Source organism: Amblyomma maculatum, chromosome 3, assembly GCF_055883805.1.
Source record: "Amblyomma maculatum isolate TAMU_Amacu chromosome 3, ASM5588380v1, whole genome shotgun sequence".
Lineage (NCBI taxonomy): Eukaryota > Metazoa > Arthropoda > Arachnida > Ixodida > Ixodidae > Amblyomma > Amblyomma maculatum.
The window spans coordinates 84,814,212-84,832,273 of NC_139346.1; the positions used below are offsets into that span (position 1 = coordinate 84,814,212).

Here is an 18,062-nt window from a genome sequence, read left to right on the forward strand (position 1 = left end):
GAGGTCGGCACTGCGGGTTGTCCAGTCTTCGTATGTGTGAATGTTGTAAGCATAGCTGTAGCGGGAGCGGAAGCTCAAGCAGCTGTTTATAGTTTGCGTAGACAGCACCAAGAGTGGGGCTGCGCTGACCATTCGATGTCATGCCACGAACATCGATTGTTCAATATATTTCGCACGTTTTTGTATCCGCCTGAAACATTTAGTTTTACAATTACATTAAGTCGCGCGGTGCAATTCACTGGAACAAAAGTACAGATAGAGCTCATCGCGGTCAACCAGTAACACCCAGGAAAGCTGGGTATGTTTTCAGCTAACGAAACTGTGAAACCGAAACACTGCATAAATCACGAAGAATCATAGAAGAAGAGGGAGGAGTCTTCATTCAGGATGATTCGCTCATCTCATGTCTGTCGATCAAGCGCATTCCACAGAGCAGAAATGGTTGATGTTTCAGTAGCCGCCTAAGACAGGGGCATCAAGCGGAGGGAATCTTCTCTATGCGCAGCCATATGCCCTTGTCAGGAACCAGAACGATGAAGCTTGACCGGAAGCTGCCTTGAGTCTGCATAAAATGAGTGAGCAAGTAATATTAGTTTTGTTAGCCACTTATTTCTGCTAAACAGAGAAGGAAACACAAGCTTAAGCACAAAAGTAAAGAAAGACAGGAACACGACGTTTTCCGACCACATAATTTGTTATTTTTATTGAAAATGAATAAACTCGAGCCGGGTATTTATTATCCTGCTTACTTCGTTAGTGCACTGAAGAGTAACGGCGTAATGTTTTGCTACTTGCTTCTTCCTTAGAGACACCATTTCCTTATATTCACAAGACATTCAGCGTCTGTACGATTACATGTAACTGTAACTGTTGAAGTTCACTTTTAATCACTAACTCAACAAAACTTGGTGCCATGTTAAGAGATTCTATTTCTGGCGCCCTGATGCTCAGGGGCGTCCGTGCAAAATGAGAGTGACAGAAGAGGTGTGGCTTTACAGGCCGCTGAATACAGAAATCCCAACTGGATTGGATTGTTTAATGTCGCCACCACGGAGAGAGAGTGTTCTGTGCAGCGCCAGAGGTCTGCAGAAACATCTATCCAACTAGCGTGCACGCAAGAACTACTGAGATCATTTGTTTGTATGGGTTAACAGCTTAACATAGCGTTAGTGTGGCAAATTGTACATCACGGTAAAGGAAACTTCCTGAAAACGGCAATCTAATAGAGCTGTAATAGACTATATGTGCCCCTGTATGATGCTTGCATAGTTTCTGGTTGCGAGGAAACAGCCTAACCTACAATTGACCTTTCCATTTGTTCGTGAAAAGTTTGCAGTACGGATACAGAGACAACTTTTCTTAAAGCGGCAGGTGGAAATTCTGCCAAGCATCACCTTCGGTTCTTCGCTAGGCGATAGCTTCAGCCTAGATACGAGCGTTGCCAAGGACACCCTGAGCATGAGTTCCGCGTAGCGCAGAGCGATGCAGTTTCTGGGGCCAGCTCCGTACGGCAAGTAGGCCATCGCTGTTATCTTGCGCTTGTTTTTACTGCTGAACCTGCGTCAAAATGAGGGAGGAATGTGCGAATCTCCAGCTAGATGATATGTTCTTATTTTTGTTTCCAAAATAAGTAGTTTTCAAATATTTTCAGTTTAGGACAGTTTGAAATTGATAAGACGTCTGTCTAAGCAGAACGGTTGAAAATAAACTTTGCGCTTCGACCCCTCGCCCTGCTGGTACTCATAAAAGGAGAGTGTATCAGAGATCGTATCAATACTTTTAATGTTGGGAGCTCCTGAATTTCACGCGTGGAAAGTGTTGTTACTTTCCAAGAGACACCAGGTCTGAAAGCGAATTCTCTCTCCTTTCCACAGAAGTATCAAAAGAAGTTCCCGAAAATAGCAAACATTTCAAGAAGCACTGTGTGGGCCAGCAGGCAAAATAAGTTTCCAGCCAAAACCTATAGCAGCCAGTGAAGTGCTCCTTAGTGCAGAATTGTGACGGCTTGAAATTGCTAGACTTTTCGAAGAAAAAATGGCTGCGACTTATTTCGGCTAATACCGGTTATACAAGCAAAAGCTTTGATTATGTTGTGTTCCCAAGCCAGGTAAGCTCGTATATAACCTGTAGTGTACTGAATGAAAGCTCGAATATAAGCATGGCCAGACAGGGTTTGCTGTGGCTTAACTCCTCCGTGCCTCCGTGCCTCCTTGCGAACCCCAAGGACACCACAGCCGGATCATGACGACACGAATGTGTCGAGGCCATTTTGAAAGAAGAAGTCACAGGCGGCGAGCCAGGTAGCTAATGGTGGCGCTGGAAGGAAATAGTAGGCAGTGGACTGGAGGGCTGTGTGGCATTGTATCACGCAACGTCGTATATCTGTGAAGATATGCACCGTAACGAATAAAGCTTTCAGGGTGTAGGAAGAACAAGAAGAAGCAGCAGGTGGGCGAAGTAGGAGAAGCGGAACAGCAGCAGAAGCGAGCTCCGCCGGCTCTGGGCGCTGCAAGTGCGAAGGAGCGCGGCACCAGCTCTACGCGCCGCGCCTGAGGTCAAATCTGGCACGCCGATAACCTTGGCTCCAGCTAGGCCAGTAAAGCTTTCGCTTTACAAACATTTGAATTGGTCTTGTGGTTTACACTGATGCAGAAGTACTGTGAACACTTTCGCGATAGTAACAAATGGACTTCCAATCCTCCATTCAAAACACGAATAAATCCATAAGAAAGTAAAAACAAGGAAGCATGTGCTCTAGCGCACTCTTTTGTAAAGCCATGGCTTTCTTACCAAACTTTGGGATAGAATTGCATTACTAGAATTAAAGAATAGTAAGAGAAGCTGATTCTCAATTGAAAACATGTGGAGATCCAGCAATTATAAACATTTAATCTGATCTTTTAACTTATTCGAATGGCGAACCTCAAAACGCCTTTTGCAGCCGTTAAATGTTTCTTGCTGTTGCTGACTGCATGAAATAAACATGATTTGAGGAGGGAATATATGTCTGTTGCCAACAGTATATCATTCCGTACGTTTAGTGGTTAAAATCCACTTCAGAGCGTAGAGAGAATGCCGTGGTCTAAAATTAAATGCGCTAGACATGTCACCCCCTTTGTACTTTCTTGCGGGTTTATTCGTATTTACAGTGTACCGGGCGGCGGTCGTTGGTACGTGAAAAAACGTTTTTGACCATATACGGGAGTATGCTTTGAGGATGTAGTGAAGCTGAGCGTGGTTCGGCTGCCTCTCTACTGCTTTTTGAATATTAGAATAGTCCATGAAATCCGTGCCTTTATTCCGATTATAATTTTACAGCTGTCTTATTTCTATTTGACTACCTGCGATGGCCCGTTCACAGGCTGCACATATTGCCTTTTTGGATCTGTTATCAATGGCGAGGCTGGCCAATTGAAAAGAAAAAAAAAATTGGGACTCTTAAAATGGCGGCAAAAAGGGTAATTATTCAAAAAACATTCCTTCAAAGTACTCAGTTCAGTCGTTCAGTCGTGTCCGACTCTTCGTGACCCTATGGACCATGTCACGCCACGCTTTGCGGTCTCTCACTATCTTCCGAACATCACATAACTTCGTCTGCAGTGCCTTGAGGATGCCATCTATCCACCGCGTTCGCTGCCTACCCCTTCTCAGGCGACCCTCAACCTTTCCCAACATCAAATCTTTCTCCAGCGACTCCTCTATCCTCATCAGATGACCAAAGTAGCTGAGCTTTAACTTTAGAATTTGACCCTGCAATGAGCAGACAGGGTTTATGGTCGACAATATCGACTGATTTGTCCTTCTGGCAGTCCAAGGAACTCTCAAGAGTCTTCGCCAGCACCACAATTCAAACGCGTCAATTCTTCGGCGGTCAGCCTTTTTCACAATCCAACTCTCGCATCCATACATCACAACTAAAAAGACCATAGCACGAGTTATACGGATCTTGTTTGGCAGACTAATGCCTCTGCTCTTTACTAGGCGGTCAAGGCTAACCATTGCTCTCTTTCCCAAAAGCAGGCGTCTCCTAATTTCATGGCTGCAGTCTCCTTCTGGGGTAATCTTGGAGCCCAAGAACAGAAAATCTGTCACAGCTTCCACTTCTTGTCCATTGATGCTCCAGGACTTGATAGGGCAAGACGCCATGATCTTTGTCTTTTTAATGTTCAGTTTAAGCCCAAACGTCTCACTCTCTTCTTGTACGCGCATCAGAAGTCTCTTGAGTTCCACTTCACTTTCTGCCATTAAAGTTGTATCATCCGCATATCAAGATACGTTTTCCAGCAATCTTCACTCCATCTGAAGACTCATCCAGACCGGCCTTCCTCATGATGCACACTGCATATAGGCTAAATCGGCAGGGCGACAGTATGCAGCCTTGCCTCACTCCTTTCTCGATCGGAAACCAATCAGTAAGACCATGCCCAGTTCTGACTGTGGCCTCTTGCCCTTCATACAGGTTCCTGAGGAGACGGATGAGGTGAAATGGAACTCCCATCTCTTGGAGAGCTTGTCACAATCTGCTGTGATCTACGCAGTCAAACGCTTTCGCATAATCAATAAAGCAGAAGTAGATGGGTTTTTGTAACTCTCTCGCTTTTTCCATGATCCTCTTGCACGTCCGGAGCTCCCGATCCACATACTTCTGCAGCCTACCTTGGAGGATTTTCAACATCACCTTGCTAGCATGCGAAATAAGCGCGATCGTGCTGTAGTTGGAACAATCTTTGGCACTGCCTTTCTTTGGAATGGGGATGTAAACTGACCTCCTCCAATCCTGTGGCTACTGCAGGGTTGTCCAAATCTTCTGACATAATGTATACAGAATGTAACGGCGTCATGGTTGAGGTTTTGAATCAACTCAGCTGGAATGCCATCAATTCCGCTAGCTTTGTTCTTAGCAAGGCTGGCTAAGGCCCATTCAACTTCACTCTTCAGAATGCCCGGCTCGAGATCAGTAATCACAACCGTCTTATGTAGGGTTTGCACATTCGGGTCCTTCTTGTACAGTTCTTCTGTGTATTCCTGCCACCTCTTCTTTATGTCTGAAGCTTCAGTGAGGTCTTTGCCTCGTTTTTCCTTTATGACATCCAGCTTAGCACAGAAGCTTCCTTTGATACTATTCCTTGGTAAATTACCGCGTAATTCGGTACACCTTGCCGGAAAGATTATTTTCGCATCTCAGTGTTTGAGTATATACTATGCGACAACTTTTTGTTTTGAGTGCCGAAAAAAGTTAGAGGGTTGTAGAGTACGTGGCACTAGCCAAAAGCTCTGTCTGCAGCCGGCCTTCTATTAGGGTTGCTGCCTGCGCTAGTGCTTTTTTCTGCTACTAGCTGGCCTCATTTATGAAAGGTGGTTGCAACCGTATGTGCCTGAAAAATTTGTTAGGATGAAATTGATTATTTTGACTGCTACTCTATTAAGTTGAAAATGTGACCTATATAAGCACTGTCTTGAAAAACGAGTGCAGCGCGTTTAGTGTATTGTAGAAGTATCATATGTACAAACCACGACTCTTCTACCCTGCTTGGGAAGAGAGGGGACCGACACCTTGGCTGTGCTACCACGTAAAGTGGTCGACGTTTTCGAACTGAATCTTTATTTTTATGGGCTGGCCACACTGTGCAATTTGAGCGATGTGAATGTGGTTCTCGTGCGTCAGAGAAGTAACAAAAGTCTCAGAAAAGCTCGGCTGAAGCGGATAAGAACCAAAGAATTTCTCGTGGGAAGCAATTATAACTCAAATTAACCTTGTAGTGCTTTTGTGAGTGATGTAAAGACAGTACCTTTTGGTAAGAAAGTTATAGGACGGATGTTTCGATTGTGACAGAAAGTGGTAAGGAGATAATAAGATAGTTATAAAGAGTTTACAAAGGAATTGTTTGTTGCCATTACCCCGACACATGCCTGACGAGATGGAGACACAATCGTGTGAAAATTGAGTAATGCTTTGGCGTTTCAACATGGGGGGGGGGGGGGGGGGGGCAAACCCAGATCTGGCCCTGGCTACCCGAAAGTACACTTTGTCCATGGCTGAAATGTGGTTTGGAGCTATCAAAGGCATGATCTTGATGTGTCCCGCTCCAATTTGGCCCAGGACACGATTCAGTCCTTATAGAAACAGTCGTTACTGCGGTCATTTGCTTGTGAAAACATTCAAACCTATATCTGGCAGCGCATTAATTGTCATTTTTTTATTCTCTACCGCGAAAACGTTTTTCATAACGTGCCGTACTAATACAAAACCTCAAAAATGAAGTTAAGTATGACCAAAAAAAAAAAACACAGCAGGCTCTTCAGGCAGCACTTGTGACGGCACAACATCAAGCTTTTTCACCCATAGCATGCCAAGGTGCGGGTGAATAAGATCCCCGGGCGTCCGGGTGGTAACGATTATGGCGATGCTTGATATTACGCGCTCTTGAGATTCCGCTTGCTCGACAGGGACCTCGTTATTACCAGCGCGCCACGTCTGCTGGAACATAATGAGAAAGCAAGAGGCCAGGCACTGTTTGCGCGCCGGTGTGCACCCTCACTCCTTGCCTCGAAGACTTCCGCGCCTAGCTCTAATCTTCGTCCACTAGACCAGTGCCGGCGCCGCACTGGCGATGGACGTTCTCTTATCGTGGAGGCGAAAAATTAACTCTCGCGCGGGCAGTTCTGCCTCCTAACGCGAAACTAACCTCAGGGATTGTGGAAATGTTGTGCGGATCACGTGTGTTTATGCTAAAGTAATTCTCCGATAGATGAAATTAAGGGATCTCTGAATTTCTGATAGGAGTAGGGGGCTTATTAGGGTACAGGCGAAACAGAATACAGTCCAGACAACTTATAACGAATTTGATCGTCACGCGGCATTTATTCGTTGTATCCAAAGTTTGTGGTAAGTGGACCACCTATAATACGGGCAAAAAGAGCAAGCGAGACAAAAGTCAACTTTATTTTTGAAAAAGTCCGAGATGCATGTCTGCTTCTTCAAAGCTGATCTCATCACTGTCGTTTCTAATTTTTCCAGCGCGGTAATATGTTCATCGCCAAGGCCTCTGCTGCACACGAGTTCCTTAAGCGACGCGATGTAATCGATCGCGGTTGAAGCGTTCACAGCAACTGGCGGTAGAGCAGCATCCTCGTCATCGTCCTCGTCGGTCTCTGGAAGGGCTCGCACTTCACGCACAATAGCTTCGTTAGTGCATGGCTCCGCAATGTCGGCGTCGTCATCAGCAGAAACGAAATCGTCCCAGGCAACGTCAGGCCCGGCCAGCTGCGTGTCAACGACGCGTTGCCACAAGCACTCGTGCGACCGGCCTTCCGGTGGGGAATCTAAGGCGTCCTCGGTGCCTGGGCCCATAAACCCCGCCTTGCGGAAGCAATTTGCTATGCACTCCGCGGTGAGTTCCATCCACGCCGTTTTCAACATCTCAACGGCGGCAAAAAAGCTGATGCGAACTGGCATGGCAGCATCAATCGCGATCAACAAGCGTTGGATGACGCGCCGCCGTTAGCACACCTTGAACGAATGAATGATGCCCATATCCAGCGGCTGAATTTTGCAGGTTGCATTGGGAAGCAAGGAGAGCACTGTCACCGCACTCAAGGAAGGCTGCACATGGTGCGCCGCACAGTTATCCAGCATGAGCAGGACCTTCCTGTTTTTTCGTGCCATGTCGCGGTCGAACTCGACAAGCCACTCGGCAAATATGTCACGACTCATCCAGCCTTTTGTATTTATTGTTGCTGTAGCATACGGGCACGTAGCTTCCAAAGCATCGCGGCTTACGTGACTTGCCAGTGACAAAAGGCAGCCGCCGGTCACTGCCGTCCATATTGACGCACCGACGAACGGTTATGCGCAACTTGCTGTTCTTCCCTCCTGCGCACTTGTCGCCTTTCAAGGCATGCGTTTTAGATGGCAACATCTGATAAAACAACGCAGTTTCGTCGGCATTGTAAACGTCCCGTGGAGCATAGCTCGTGATTGTTGGGAGCTTGTCGGAAAGCCACGCATCGACGTCCTCGTTGTTCACAGACGCGACCTCGCCGACGACCGCCTTGAAAACAATTCCGTGACGAGCCTTAAACCGGTGGAGCCATCCATTGCCTGGGTTGAAATCGGGAAAGTCCAAAAGAAAGGCGAAGTCTTTAGCCTTGGAGAGCATCAGCGGTCCACTGATCGGAACGTTGCGAGACCGGGCGTCAGCGAACCACTTCAGCAGTGCGTCCTCAACGCCCGCGTAGGTCGCCTTGCGAAGGCGCTTTCTAGTCGTTGCGTCGGTATTCAAGGTAGCACCAAGAACCTTTTCCTTACCCTTAGCAATGGTTGAAATGGTCGATTTTGACAGTCCGTACTTCTTGACCAGTTCGCGGTTTTTTGCACCTTGAGCAAGTTCGTTAACAATGGCCATCTTCGTTGCGATGTCGACAGCTTTCCTTTTTGCACCTGAAGAGGTCGGCGTACAGTCCTCCTTCGCACCAGGCGCAAGTCAAGCCCTTGGGCTCGCGCTTTGAGGCAGCCTTCAACTGCCCGATCTGGGAAAGGCACGGATGCGGCAACGATGTCAACGCAGTGCCATCGCACAGAAAGTATCGACAGCGCAATGCCCTCAGCGCGGGGTGGCAACGGAGCAACATGTGGAGAACCGGTTTGAGCCGGTAGAGCAGGCGCCTGACTTTCCGGATTGGCCGACGCAGATCACGTGGATGCATCACAGCGACGCGGGCGGCGCCACTTTCTCTTTCGTCACCGGGTGCGCTTTTTCGTTTACATTTTTCAACGCGCGCTTTTTTTTACTTTATTTTACCCGCAAAGGAGCGCCGGGGGACGCTTTGTTCGCTCTGTGTTCGCGTCGTGTCAGGGGAACACAAAATGCGCGAAATTCGCCTGCCGCGGGTTCGCAGTCGAGCGAAACCGCGCCAAACGCCGCCGGATCGGTCAACTGCGGGGACCCGACAGCTTCGCGTTCGCTCTAACCGAGTGTTGAGGCCACAACAGTTCGTTCTATGTGAGACACTGTGCCATTGCCCCAATATATATTTTGACGGTAGCACCGCCCTCGTTCGTACTAAGCGAGCGTTCGTTATATCTGCGGCTGTTATAAGTGGGCTGGACTGTAGTCATTTTTGGTGGTGGTCAGTATTAAGAAATCGGTACGATTTAAGGGCGTGTGTTCAGAAAAACATGTGAGGTAGTTTTTCACCCTCTAATGGGACGCCTAGGCAAATCACTAGTTCTATGCCATCAACAGCTACTCAGAACCATTTTATGACAACTCCGTGGGGAGCGGGCTACTGGCTGAAGCCAGGTGTGGAGCCTTGAGGACGCGGCAGTGTCGATCTAGGTTCAATAGCAAGTGCCTATCCGACTGCGCCCTCTGCGGAGCGGAGGAGGAAACTTTGGAGCACGTGATACTTGGATGTGTTCGATTTCTCCCGCCCCTCGCACGGCGTCGCTGCCGGTCGCCCTTGGCTTCGCAGGCAACACGGCTGACACGGCAGAGGGAAGCACCGACGGCGTCGCGGCGTCACATGAAGAGGGGAGCGGAGTAGAATTCCTTGGTGCAGTCGTGGAATGTACGAAGAGACGCCTGGAGTTCTGGTGGACACGAGGAGCAGTGCGGGCGGAGCGGCGCAAAGACGTGGAGTGAACTAACATCTGTACTCTCCTTTTTCCCTTTTTTTTTTGTTGGTCAGATCCCACTGGGTGATCGTCCGTTCAAAAGGGTACGACCATATCGCCATCGCCATCGCTTGTGGTATTGTCCGGTGCTCGCGAGTATCTGATGCCAGGGCAAGCCATAAAAGTGTGTAGCTTCGAAAATTGATTGAAATTAGCTTTTTGGTAACGCGGGTAACCATCTACGTATAATGGTCCTAAATGTCGCCCTATGATGTCACGGTTAGGGAATGGCATATATAAAGATGTACCACCCCAGTCCCGTGGTCCTCCATTTATACCTTTTCCTATATGCCTCTCACCGAAGCAAGCATCCATTCTTCTATCCATTGACCAAAAATCCCAGTTGGGCATGCCTGGCTCATATCTCTATGAACGCCGCTGAGCGTAGCGTTCTCAAACTTGTTGCTCTGCTGGTACTCCTCCTATTACCCTTACCTGGCACTGAAGAACCAAAATACCTGAGCGTTTCTCTAATTCTGTCTTTTTTTTTACAGTTTAGGGTAAGCAACCAGAATCTTCTACTGGACTCAGGCGAATTTTGTTTCCAGGCCAACGACAGTGAAACTGGCCACTAAGATACCTTTCCGGGTCGAACTTCTTGGGCTCCTCCCAGAACCTTGGATCGTAGTGCATCTTGAGAACCGGTACTCCAACCACTGTTCCTTTAGGAAAGCGCATGCCTCTGTATTCGTAGCCGTCATCGCATTCTCTTTGAACAAACCTGAAACAGTTATTTCCACCTAGTTAAGATTATGCCCTGCATGCAAGGTCTTTACATCACAGCCGAAAGTACACGTCACTGGAATAAACTATTCATTTGAGGCCCTCTTAAATGCAGCAACTTTACGCTTCGAGCAATACTGAGAAAGTGAGACTATTTTGGCCTTTAAAACTTCCTAAAACTTTGTAAGCATTTTCTCGAATTTCTAACCTCAAATTCCTCGAACAAGAAGAAATTTTCTTAAATGAACATCACTCTACGGCTTCGCATACTCGGCACTGCACGAGGAATGCGAAAGCATAGCTAGGCTGAGGTTATCGTTACAATATCTGCAACATGATTTACTACTGGGGGGACAGTAACTTCACGAAGATGCTTAGATTGATGAATTCTGGTTTTAGAAAAGCTGATCTATACCTCCTTTTCATGTGGGCATGTTCATCATATAGAGTTACTCGTCCAGGGGCGAAAGTATGGGCTGCTGTTTAGAGAGGTGGAATTCAATTTCATTTTCATGTTTTTTCTTCAATATATAGGGAAAGAACGGTCATCGCATGTAGAATGTCTCGATTGTCTTACCCCTCTCATAAATCCGCCTCTGCGATGTTGAAAGAGCATCTGTTTCTTGCAATTTTGTGACTATTCTTGAAGGCAGCTTAATATCACACTATATGATTTGCTTTGGAGGGAAGGGCGAATACTGTGAGGTCGTTCATGCTAATCGAAAAATATCAGCTGCGCCTCGCTCAGTGACAAACATCACCTTCTGGTTCTTCAATGGCGACATCCCTGTAAAGCGGCACACTCTGAACAAGCAGATAGGTTCTCACTAGCATAACTTACCCGTGAAGCGAGGGGTACAAGCGCAATGTTTCCGATATCACCTGGCCAAGATACTCCATCTCACACACATTGTCGTAGCTTAAGCCGCCCTGCGTGATGTGATAAAAGAACCATTCTGTATTGACTAAGACACCTCCTAAAATCGCAGTCAAGAAAAACCACGGTGCCCACGAGCGCGGAGTCACGAATCGAAATAAAGCCCGAGCAAGCAATTCGATCAGCAGCATTTAAAATCACTGCTAAATATATAGCTGGTAGAATTCAAAAGCAGATGATAGAACATTCCCTAAAACATGCTGACGTAAATGATATATGACAGTTCACGTTCATATGGTCACATCAAAAGAGCAGTCTTTGCCGAAGCCGTACTAGAGTTGGTGTTTAAAACTATCGACAGAGCAGAGAGGTTGCAATTATAAAGCCTGAAATGCTTTCTCGTTCGTCAGATTATAGTTTACGGCAGTGGTGCAATACTTATGCTAATTCTGTCCACTTCAATTGCTTCCATTAACCGTGAACGCATTTGCGACACAAGCGTTTTTGCCTTGAAATTTGCACGGTTGTTTTCTCGATTTAAGCTGACTAGGATTCTCATAACGCTGCCAAAGAAAACGACACATTTTCACGACTGAACAAAATCGATAATTCAGAAGCTAAAACGAAATAAAGGAACTAAGCGTGTATACGCTTGGCAGTGTCCGGCTTAGCACCAATTTCTCTTAGTGTCGTAGCATATGTGAATATGTGCACAAGGAATATACTCAAATGTTTTTTTTTTCTTTTGGTAGACCAGCTCTAAAGAGATGCCAAACGTACAACAAATGCTCCGAGACTGCGGCAAAATACTGATCTTATGGTTAACGGAATACTTGGCTTTAGTACAGCGCTACATGACGCTGCCTAGCTCTGAAAACCGGTGGTATATAGTCGGATACAACTTAAGTCTGTAGTAACCACCATGCAAAATTCATCCGCACTGTGTCGCTGTTAGTATTTCTGGGTTCGGAAATAAAAGGTAAGTGTCAAACCAACTTGCTAGCTCAAGAATCATGATGCCTTTGGCTGGTTCGGTATAGCGAAATATTAAAAACTGTTTTTTTATTGGCTGTTCAGCGCAGCAGCACCCATGGTTAAGAACTGACGTTTTTTTTAAAGTTCCATCCCACTACAGTCGAAAACAGTGCTGCACTTGGTGCATGTCGCGTTTCGCTGCCAACCACTCATATTTGGCTTCAGTTGCGGTTGCCATCGTGGAGCGAAATTACATCTTTTCTTTGAATTATTATTAACCTCGGCACATATTTCGATCTAAGGTTAAAGGTCATACATGTTAAATGCGTAGCGTGAAAATGCGTGAGCGAGTTCAGCTTGTTCTCAAAATAATTAGGCGCTGTGAGCGCCGCAAATGCTTAATTCGACAGCCCTTCTGGACTTTGAACAAAGGCTAAAAACAAAAAAACCACAAAAATTACGGGCGTCGACTACGGCCAGAAACGATAACTTTCATAGTATTGATATCGCTTTCGACAACATTTCTCATTCATTAAATAATGCTTACACCACTTCGCAAGTGTTCATCAAACCAACTGAACAATGAATAAATCATGCAAATATATAAGAAATTATCGATTACGTACATCTTTTGATAACACGTATAGGACTTCTTCCCTCAAACGGTCCTGGACGTCTTGATGCATAGCCAACAGGTATGTGGCAAACGCTAGTGGCGACGCCACCGAATCAATCCTGAAAAAGCGACGAGATACACGAGCGTTGAACTTTCCGTAGGGCAGAATTTTACGGCATAGGTCACATAGAAGGTTTGTCATTGCTGGTACATTATGAGTAGGGATATTTCTATGCTTTGTGCACTATGTACCGTACATACCTAGGTCTAACGTGCGCCCATTTTACATGACCTAATGGCAGAAAACCTGGAAGACCTAATTCTGACGCGCATGTGGCCGATTCCCGTGACCAAGAAAAGAACATCTGCAAGCTCCGATTATAACGGCCATATGAATTCCGCGAATGAAATACAGTTGAACCTGGATATAACCAAGTCGACAAAAAGTTCACAATTTTTCGTTACATGCAGGTTTTCTATGAAGGCTCGCACGAATGATGCAGAAACGAAACCGAAAGGCTTCAGATATCAGTGAAGGTGAACTCACCCTTCAGGCATTTATTTGACAGTACAAAACTGCGTAATCGCTACTTGTTTCCGCGCGAGCGAAGGCACAACACGGCGTTCCAATCAAGCTAAATCATGTAATGCTCCTTCGTCGTCGCGCGAGCTGACGAAACGGTGCAATACTTTGATTGCGTTCATCACCTCCTTCGCAGTGGGCACGTCACACGGATCTGTCTCACAGGAACCATCATCACAGACATCAGGATTTCGCACGCTTTCGGCAAGTGCCTCATCATGCATTTCTTCCGTAGCGACGGCGGCGTTGTCGGCAAACAAAAAGTCGCTCAGGTCGACGTAGTCGGGGACATCACCTTTGCTGCGTAGCTCATCCCACGCTTCGGCCACATCGGATGAAGCTGAAGTCTCTTCTTCATCGTCGTTGGCACCAGCTTGTGCGTTTTTTGTAACCCCTGCCTTCATGAAGCACTTGTCAATAACTTCTGCCTTGACTTCTTGCCAGGAGGCACCTAGCACTTCAACTGACTGATAAATATCGATCTTCAGCTCCCGTTTCAGACGGATGTTCAGAAGAAGGTTCTGTGTCAGTCGGCGCCGGTAAGAGCATTTAAGACTGTTGATTATTCCTTTGTCCAGCGGCTGTATTAATGATGTGCAATCAGCTGGGAAGTAGTGCAGTTCGATGCGAGACAGCTGCAGGCCTTCAACATGGTGCGCAGCGCAACTGTCCAGACGTAGGCAAACATGATGGCCTTGCTGCTTGACATCCTGGTTGAAGTCTTCTGCCATTCAAAAAATATTGTCAGAGTCATCCACGCTTTAGTGTTCACCGTGTATTTCACAGGCATACGTTTCGTCCCCTTAAAGCACCTGGGACGGGCACTTTTTCAAACAACCAGCAGGACTCGCTTGTCAGTGCCGTCGAGGTTGGTGCACAGTAGAACTGTTACGCGGAGTTCGCTCTGCTTTCCGCCGGGGCAGTCATCTCCTTTAAGCGCTAGCACGCGTCCCGGAAGCATCTGATAAAAAAGAGCAGTCGCGTCGGCATTATAGATTTCAGCCGCTCCGAAGCGACCCGTCTCGTGGGCATAATAGATTTCAGCCGCTTCGAAGCGACTCAGTATTACAGGAAGCGTATCAGTCACCCATAAAGCAGCAGCATCGCTGTCTGCAGAGGCAGATTCGCCGCAGATAACTTTCCCGATGACATTGTGTCGGTTCTTGAAACCTTCTAGCCACCCGTTGCTTGCCTTGAAGTTATCATGGTCCAAGATGCACGCAAAATCGTTCGCCTTCTGTTGTAATATCGCTCCGCTTATGAGCGCATTCCTAGCTCGCGTGTCCAAAAACCACGTGAACACTTCCTTGTCCACATCATCATATGTTGACAGTTTCAATCTTTTCTTAGCCTTTGTTTCCGACTCTCCTGCACTTCTAATCTTCTCTTCCGCACTCAAAATTGTTGACAGGGTGCTCACTGGAATCTTGAAATGAGTGGCGACGTCCTTCTTCTTTTCGCCAGCGGAGACCACACTTAAAATGACAAGTTTGTAATGACAAAACTTTTAATTTTTGGCCGTTGAACTCATCACGACGAACTGACGCCGCAGATACAAGCGGAGCCCCGTGAATGCAGTCAGAAAGGCTGGCCTAGCACTTCCGAAACACGTCGGGTGAACCAACACCGCAAATCCGCAGACACACGAGACGTGCACGAGACGCAGAACAATAGACAGGATGGCGAATGCACAACGTGCTCAAAAATAGCATGTGCAACACGCACGTACAGTACCTACAAAAGAAATGATGATTATGAGTCTGTGGTCTTTCTCTTCGTATCGGGAGATCAACGGGGTCCCTGGATCAGAACAATAAGTTGTAAAAAAAAAGAAAAAAAAATCACTTAAAACACGCATACACATTGTCGCACAAAACACACACTGGCACAAATTCACGCACTGGCACACACGCACTGTGGCAGCCACTGAGTGCGATGGTCAGTAGTTTAGCGGTCATCACCGAGTTATCTGCCACCACTGTTGCAGCCGAGCCTTCGTGATGAAAACACTGCGACATGCGATAGTGTTCGTTTCGTTGTCGCTTTCGTCGCCCGCCTTGGAGCCCAATGCGCGGAAGAGGGTGGCGCCATCTGCGTGTCGAGGAGATAACCCGTCGCAGTAGAGCACCAAGTGTTCTACGAGCTCCTCAGGTTTCTCGCAGGCTCTGCAGGTGGCGGCTTGTGCCTCGGCGGAAGCATCGAAGTGGCGGCGGTACACAAGTGCGCGCAGAGCTCCGGCATGCGCTTTGAATAGAAGGGCACTACCCCTGCTGTTGTCGTACACGAGTTCTGGTGCAATATCCTGCTTGTGCGTGCGGTACATATGGAGTGTTGTTTTGGTCTCCATAGCGGACTGCCAGCGGCCGCTCTCTGCTGCTTGCACCCGGGTCCGAACCGCGCGTCCCCTCTTCCGTTCAGTTAGCTCGTTGTTCTCTTGGGTGGAATTTTCAAAGAGACTATACTTGCAACGCAACCGCTGTACCCGGGACCATCATCGCGTTCTGGTCTCCTTAAAATGGAGGTACCGAAACACTCGTCGTGGCCATCGTGAGTCGGGTAATATGCGGAGCCGTTCCTCGAATGCAATTTTACTGCTGGCCTCTCGTGCTTCGGACGACGACCAGTCGAGGTCACCCTGAATTGCCTCAATGGCAACTGGCCCGTGGCACCCCAGGGCTACTCGGCCAATTTCGTGTTGACCGCGCTCCAGCCAAGCCCGCGTGGAGGCCAATATGCATACCACAGCATTCTCGAACGTCAGGACCCGAACGTGCACAGCCTTCCACAGTTCGTGGAGTATCACGTATCGGGTGCATTCCCATAGGTACCGTTTGCGCAAAATACAGCACGCTCGCTGGGAGGAACGTCGCACGTGCTCTTGTGCTGCATATACGTCTCGCTGAGCACTGATTTTAACGCCGATGTACCTGTAGGTGATGCAGGCATTGCGAAATCCGGGGGTAGACGAGACATGCGTGAAAGTGCTGGAATATATGTATAGTGGTTTCACAGCAACCATAGTTCTGCCCAATTAAAGTAACAAAATTCCCATAAAGAAAGTTGTTAGGCAAGCAGGCACGATCTCTCCAGTACTATTCACAGCTTGCTTAGAGGAAGTATTCAGAGACTTGGAATGGGAGCAGTTAGGGATAAGGTTAGATGGAGAATACCTCTGTAATCTGCGATTTGCTGATGACATTGCCTTGCTAAGTAACTCAGGCGATGAATTGCAAAGAATGATTAATGACCTAGACAGGAAAAGTAGAAAGGTAGGTTTGAAAATCAATATGCAGAAGACTAAGGTAATGTTCAACAGCCTCGGGAAGGAACAGCAGTTTACATTAGGTAGCGAAATACTGGAAGTAGTAGGCGAATATGTCTACCTAGGGAAGGTAGTAACCGCAGACCCGGATCATGAAAAGGAAATAACAAGAAGAATAAGATTGGGATGGAGCGTATTTGGCAAGCACTCGCAGATTATGACTACATCGTATTCAGATATGTGGCGCAAACAACACAAACACAAGAGAAGAGACACAACACACGCATGTGTGTTTGTCTCTTGTGTTTGTGTTGTTTGCGCCACATATCTGAATACGATGCAGCACCAACTAGCCCCTCAAGCCTTTATTTTGAGATTATGACTAGCAGCTTACCGGTATCGCTCAAGAGAAAAGTATACCACAGTTGCATCTTACCTGTACTCACCTATGGGGCTAAAACGTGGATGCTAATCAAGAGGATTCTACTTAAGTTGAGGACAAAGCAGAGGGCTATGGAACGAAAAATGGAAGGGGTAACATTAAGAGATAGGAAGCGTGCAGATTAGGTCAAATAAATAACTCGAGTTACTGACATTCTAGTGGAAATCAAGAAATGGGCATGGACAGGACATGTAGTGCGAAGAGAGGATAACCGATGGTCGCTTTGGGTATAGGGTAACAAACTGGATTCCAAGGGAATGAAAGCGTAGCAGGGGGCGGCAGAAAGTTAGGTGGGCGGATGAGGTTAAGAAGTTCGCAAGGGTCAAGTGGATGCAGTTAGCACAGAAACGGGTTAACTGGAGAAATATGGGAGAGGCCTTCGCCCTGCAGTAGGTATAGTCGAGCTGATGATGATGATAATGACCTGTAGATGGTGGTCTGAGGTATAGGCTCTCCGTTTGGCAGACTGCAGCCACTAATGCCACCTGGTGTTGCTCTATACTACCTACGCTTTAGGAGGCTGCTGCGTTAGCCATGGAGCGGCGCTAGAAGATAATACTATCATCCTCATCGCCAATTTTGCTTGGCTTCTGTGATTACAGGCGTTCATGTAGCTGCTGGCTTCTTAGAGTTCTAATATTCACTAAATTAATGCATTTCGTCGGCCAAATTTCCAGTAAAAGCTCGAAAAATAGTGACTTATCAGCTTTGTGAGTTGTTTACATCAAGGTTGACCGCCGCAATGCCTTAGTTACATAGAGGTCGAAAATACATTGGCTTCAATGGGTGTGGCATGAGAACTTTAAAACCTTCGTTAAATTCAGGAATTCGTTACATAGAGGTTCGTTACATCCAGGCGCAACTGTAAAACACGTAAACATTTTCCTATTTTCAGGTAGAAAAAGGCT

At 47.0% G+C, this 18,062-nt stretch overlaps 1 protein-coding gene across 2 annotated transcripts in view; it reads right to left on the minus strand.

Annotated features, from left to right (window-relative positions):
* Nucleotides 1-255: 255 nt before the first annotated feature.
* The window catches only part of LOC146195160 (cytochrome P450 3A31-like), a 38,678-nt gene continuing 20,871 nt past the window's right edge, over nt 256-18,062 (minus strand). For both annotated transcript variants that reach the window (XM_084596196.1, XM_084596197.1), the window contains exons 8-12: nt 12,878-12,986; nt 11,241-11,329; nt 10,257-10,397; nt 1,395-1,557; nt 256-562 (exon numbers count right to left, since the gene is read on the minus strand). In XM_084596196.1, the coding sequence (XP_084452322.1) occupies nt 476-562; nt 1,395-1,557; nt 10,257-10,397; nt 11,241-11,329; nt 12,878-12,986 (589 nt within the window). In that variant the 3' untranslated portion in view covers nt 256-475. The remainder of the gene's footprint in view (nt 563-1,394; nt 1,558-10,256; nt 10,398-11,240; nt 11,330-12,877; nt 12,987-18,062) is intronic.